This window comes from Calidris pugnax, unplaced genomic scaffold, assembly GCF_001431845.1.
Source record: "Calidris pugnax isolate Ruff unplaced genomic scaffold, ASM143184v1 scaffold10, whole genome shotgun sequence".
In the NCBI taxonomy this organism is placed as follows: domain Eukaryota; kingdom Metazoa; phylum Chordata; class Aves; order Charadriiformes; family Scolopacidae; genus Calidris; species Calidris pugnax.
The window spans coordinates 2,616,316-2,621,898 of record NW_015090795.1 but is presented as its reverse complement, the minus strand read 5'-3'; the positions used below and the strand labels follow the sequence as shown (position 1 = coordinate 2,621,898).

At 58.9% G+C, this 5,583-nt stretch overlaps 2 protein-coding genes across 2 annotated transcripts in view; one reads left to right on the top strand and one right to left on the bottom strand.

Moving 5' to 3' along the window:
• Positions 1 to 239, bottom strand: part of LRR1 (leucine rich repeat protein 1) — an 8,201-nt gene extending 7,962 nt beyond the window's left edge. Inside the window, exon 1 of the mRNA XM_014936756.1 lies at positions 1 to 239. This exon is cut by the window's left edge and continues 149 nt beyond it. Coding sequence (XP_014792242.1) covers positions 1 to 103 — 103 coding nt within the window. The 5' untranslated portion in view covers positions 104 to 239.
• Positions 240 to 2,743: 2,504 nt separating this feature from the next.
• RPS29 (ribosomal protein S29) lies at positions 2,744 to 4,311 on the top strand. The gene is made up of 3 exons (XM_014936783.1): positions 2,744 to 2,902; positions 3,054 to 3,153; positions 4,201 to 4,311. The coding sequence occupies exons 1-3, from the start codon at positions 2,841 to 2,843 to the stop codon at positions 4,207 to 4,209; spliced, it is 171 nt and encodes a 56-aa protein (XP_014792269.1). The 5' UTR covers positions 2,744 to 2,840; the 3' UTR covers positions 4,210 to 4,311.
• Positions 4,312 to 5,583: the final 1,272 nt, after the last annotated feature.

Sequence of the window (5,583 nt, the reverse complement as noted above, 5' to 3'; positions counted from 1 at the left end):
GGCGGCCGAGCGAGAGGAGGGCCCTGGTACCGCGGCCGCGGCCCCGCAGCCCGCAGGTGGGCAGGAGCCGGCTGACCACCTCCACCTCGCACTGCAGCCGCATCGCCGCCCGCCCCGCCGCCACCGCCGGACAACCGCCCGATCGGGGGCGGGCGGCGCCGCCCGGGGGCCTCCCGCTCTCCCCGCGCACAGGCGGCCGAGGCGATGCCGGGCTGCCGCCGTCCCGGCCGCCTCCCCGCTCTCCCGGCCGCCGCCGGTCAGGGGCCGCGGGGCTGGCCGGTGGATGAGCTCGGCGGGCGGGAAGGGTCGGCGGCGGTGCCGGCAGCGACGGGCAGCCCCAGAGAGGGGGCCTCAGCGCGGGGCTCCGCGCAGGCGTCCCCGGCAGGAGGCGGTTGGCTGGGCGGCGCTGGGCGGGAAAGGGCGGTGGCGGGTGTGAGGGGACACGGGGCAGCTGAGGGGATGGCGGGTGTGAGGGGCCATGGAGGAGCTGAGGGGACAGTGGGTGTGAGGGGCCATGGAGGAGCTGAGGGGACAGTGGGTGTGAGGGGCCATGGAGGAGCTGAGCAGCCGTGAAGGAGCTGAGGGGACAGTGGCTGTGAGGTGCCATGGAGGAGCTGAGGGGACAGGGGGTGTGAGGTGCCATGGAGGAGCTGAGCGGCCATGAAGGAGCTGGGAGACAGTTGTTATGATGGGCCATGGAGGAGCTGAGCAGCCGTGAAGGAGCTGAGGGGACAGTGGCTGTGAGGTGCCATGGAGGAGCTGAGCGGCCATGGAGGAGCTGAGGGGACAGGGGGTGTGAGGTGCCATGGAGGAGCTGAGGGGCCATGAAGGAGCTGAGGGGATGGCGGGTGCGAGGTGACATGGAGGAGCTTGAGGGGACAGTGGGTGTGAGGGGACATGGAGAGGAGCTGAGTGGCCATGAAGGAGCTGGGAGACAGTTGGTGTGACGAGCCATGGAGGAGCTGAGCAGCCGTGAAGGAGCTGAGGGGATGGTGGGTGTGAAGGGACACGAGGGAGCACCCCTGTGGACTCACTGGTTCCTGATGGCCCCTGAGATGTGGCTGCTCACTGGGGTGAGTGGCTCTGCCACAGGTCCAGCCACAGGCAAATCTTTGGGCCAATTTCTACACTTGTGGTGTGTAATAGGAGGAATACAAGTTTGACAATAAATCATTCTGCCTGTAGGTTTCCAAAGGTACCAGCTCTCCCTCTGATGTTCTGCCCAGCTCAACGACAGCAGAAACCACTGCTAGTGAGTGTCCCCTCAGGGGTGGCAGCCTGTCCTCGGCGTGGTGGGGATGGCTCAGCTGAAGGGTGGGTTTGGGTGTAAAACCACCAGAAATGAGAGTTGCGGGTGTTTGGAAACTGAACCCTGGCGGAAAAGCCCTGTTATTCTGCACAGTTGCCATTTGGGTGATTCACCACTTAGAAATTGGAATAATACCCCTGAATTTAACCAAATTCCTGGCCGGGGGAAGCTGGTGGGAGCTGGGTGAGGCACAGACTGGGACTCTCGCTGAGGGGATGGTGTCACGGTTTAAGGAACCCACAACAATTTATTGTTGTTTAGACAATTATTCTCTCACCTGATGACCCCTCCCAGGAAGGGGAATTGGGGAAAAAAAAAGGAAACCCGGGGGCTGACATATAAACAGATTTAATAGAATAAGACTAGATAATTAACATTAATAACACTAAAGAACCAGTATTGATCCCGATACCAATATAAACTCCCCCAGGACTATCCCCATCCCACCCCAGGGGCAGCCAGTGTGGGACCCTGCGAGGGCTCAGGGCTCCGGGGCAAGGTGGTCTCAGGATCCCAGCCATCGAGGGACAGAGAGAGAGAGAAACTCCTCAGGAAACTTTGTAATTTCTGTGTAATGTGCCGTTCATGGTATGAACTAACCCGGTTGGCAGCTTGGGTCAAGTGCCTGGGTCTCGCTCCTCCTCATTCCTGCACCTGGGGAGCTGGAAACACTGAGGCCTTGGAACCCACATCCCAGAGCTGGGGATAAAGCCGATATTTTAATGAATTCAGCCCACCGGAGGCTTCTAAAAGTGCAATTTTCCCAAGGATTAGAAAAAGACCTTACCGAAAAGTAAAATTAAGGGAAAAGAAGTTGTTCCCGTGTGGTTCTAACCGGGAGAGCAGACACTACCTCCCCTTCAGTGTGGGGTTGAGGCCGGCAGGGGGCGCTGAGGCGATGGGGTGAGGAAAAGCGGGAAAGAGCGCGCGCACGGCCCGGCCGGCAGGAGGCGGTAGCGCGCGGGCGGGGCTGAGGCCACGAGGCGGCAAAAATAAGGGAAATAAGGGTTTTATTGCGGCGGCGGGTGACAAAAGGAGCCCGCGTCTCTCTGTGTTGCCCAGGCTACGCTGCAGTGGCTATTCACAGGCGCGATCCCGCTACTGACCGGCACGGGAGCTTTGACCTGCTCCGTCTCCGACCTGGGCCGGTTCACCCCTCCTTAGTCAACCTGGTGTGCCCCGGCTCCCCGGGGCTCACCATATTGATGCCGGCCTTAGCGCGGACGCCCGCTCGGCATAGCGCACTGCAGCCCAGAACTCCTGGGCTCAAGCGATCCGGCGGGCTCAACCTCCCGAGTAGCTGGGACTACAGGCGCGCGCCACCGCGCCCGGCGCTCTCCCCCCGCGCGCCGCCGCCTCTACTCCCCTTCCCGCCCCTGACGTCACCGTCACGTCACCACCACCCGTCCCTCCCCACGGAGGGAGGGGGCCGCGGTGCATGGCGGGACGGGAGGCGCGGTTGGGGGGGGGTTGATGAGCGCATGCGCCGGCCGCCATCTTCCTCTCGTGTGTGGGCACGCAAGCAGGCAGCATGGGCCACCAGCAGCTCTACTGGAGCCACCCCAGGAAATTCGGCCAGGGCTCCCGCTCCTGGTCAGTACGCGCCCCCGGGGCTGTCTCGTTACCCTCTGGGTTCGCCCCGTCCCTCCTCTCCCCCTCCTTCCTCTCCCTTCCGCCCCCCCGCGCCGCCATTACCCGCCCTGACAGGCCTCCTGCTCTCTCTTTCTCTCCTTCCCCCCCACAGCCGCGTGTGCTCCAACCGCCACGGCCTCATCCGCAAGTACGGCCTGAACATGTGCCGGCAGTGCTTCCGCCAGTACGCCAAGGATATCGGGTTCATCAAGGTGAGGCTGAGGGAACGGGGCTTGTTTAGTTTGGAGGCGAGGAGGCCGAGGGGGAGACCTCGTTGCCCTCTGCAGCTCACTGAAAGGAGGGTGTAGAGAGGTGGGGGTTGGCCCCTTCTCCCGAGGGAGTAATGACAGGAGCAGAGGAAATGGTCTGAAGTTGCGGCAGGGTGGGTTTAGATTATATGTTATTAGGAAGAGTTTACTGAAAGAGTGGCCAGGCGCTGGAACAGCCTGCCCCCTGCCCAGGGAGGTGGTGGAGTCACCATCCGTGGAGGTATTTAAGAAACGTGTAGACATGGCTCTTCAGGGCATGCTCTAGTGCCTGAGATTGTAGGGGTTTTATGTGCGTGTGTGAGGTTGGACTCTTCCAACCGCCACGGCCTCATCCGCAAGTACGGCCTGAACATGTGCCGGCAGTGCTTCCGCCAGTACGCCAAGGATATCGGGTTCATCAAGGTGAGGCTGAGGGAACGGGGCTTGTTTAGTTTGGAGGCGAGGAGGCCGAGGGGGAGACCTCGTTGCCCTCTGCAATTCACTCAAAGGAGGGTGTAGAGGTGGGGGTTGGCCTCTTCTCCCAAGGGAGTAATGACAGGACCAGAGGAAATGGTCTGAAGTTGCGGCAGGGTGGGTTTAGATTATATGTTATTAGGAAGAGTTTACTGAAAGAGTGGCCAGGCGCTGGAACAGCCTGCCCAGGGAGATGGAGGAGTCACCATCCGGAAGTTGCGGCAGGGTGGGTTTAGATTATATATTATTAGGAAGAATTTACTGAAAGAGTGGCCAGGCACTGGAACGGCCTGCCCAGGGAGATGGTGGAGTCACATCCGTGGAGGTATTTAAGAAACGTGTAGACATGGCTCTTCAGGGCATGCTCTAGTGCCTGAGATTGTAGGGGTTTTATGTGCGTGTGTGAGGTTGGACTCTGTGGTCTCAGAGGTCTTTTCCAACCATGACAATTCTGTGAGGGCCAGGGCCGGGGCCTTGCGGGAGGGGTGGGTGTGCCATTTCCTGCTGATACATCTCGCCTTTCTCCTTCTCTTGCAGCTGGACTGAGTGTCGGGAGGGTGAGGCTGTCACCAGAAGCTCCCAGGGCTTCCCTCACACGTCGATGGCATCTCGGCACAGCTATGGTCAATAAATAATCTCCCTGCCCAACTCACGTGTGCGCGTTTGCCTTTTGTAGAAGTTCTAATGGCTGCGGGGCTTCCACCCCCTCGCAGTGGGCCTTTCAGAGGGGTGGGTGCTGCCTGGGGACAGCATGACGTAGAAAATGGGGATGTTACAGCATGTGTGTGGTGCAGAACTGTACCTCACATTTTATATCTGCAGGTATATTGGCCAGAAAATAAAAATATTTTTAAACTAAAAGAGAATGCTCTAGTGCCTGAGATTGTAGGGGTTTTGTGTGTGTGTATAAGGTTGGACTCCTGAATTCAGACTAGATAGAAGGGAGAAGTGTCTTAATTGAGGGTGGTGGCCCGAGGGCCGGGGCCTTGCGGGAGGGGTGGGTGTGCCATTTCCTGCTGATACATCTCGCCTTTCTCCTTCTCTTGCAGCTGGACTGAGTGTCGGGAGGGTGAGGCTGTCACCAGAAGCTCCCAGGGCTTCCCTCACACGTCGATGGCATCTCGGCACAGCTATGGTCAATAAATAATCTCCCTGCCCAACTCACGTGTGTGCGTTTGCCTTTTGTAGAAGTTCTAATGGCTGCGGGGCTTCCACCCCCTCGCAGTGGGCCTTTCAGAGGGGTGGGTGCTGCCTGAGGACAGCATGATGTAGAAAATGAGGATGTTACAGCATGTGTGTGGTGCAGAACTGTACCTCACATTTTATATCTGCAGGTATATTGGCCAGAAAATAAAAATATTTTTAAACTAAAAGAGAGTGAATTCAGACTAGATAGAAGGGAGAAGTGTCTTAATTGAGGGTGGTGGCCCAGAAGGCTGCAGAGGAGCTGGTAGAACTCCATTAAGCTCTTCATGAGCCAGGGATGTCCCCTTGTGGCCAAGGTGGCCAGTGGTCTCTTGGGGTGCATCAAGAAGAGTGTGACCAGGAGATGGAGGGAGGTCATCCTGCCCCTCTGCTCTGTCCTGGGGAGGCCACACCTGGAGCACTGGAGGCTACAAAGATGATGAGGGGCCTGGAGCATCTCTGCTGAGGAAAGGCTGAGAGACCTGGGGCTGTTCAGCCTGCAGAAGAGCAGACTGAGAGGAGACCTCATCAATGCTGGGTGGGTGTCATAGGAGGAGGCCAACTCTTCTCAGTGGAGCCTGGTGACAGGAAAAGGGGCAACGGGCACAGACTGGGACATTAGAAGTTCCATCTCAACGTGAAGAGCGTCTTCTTTCCTGTGAGGGTGGCAGAGCCCTGGCAGAGGCTGCCCAGAGAGGTGGTGGAGTCTCCTTCTCTGGAGATCTTCAACCCCAC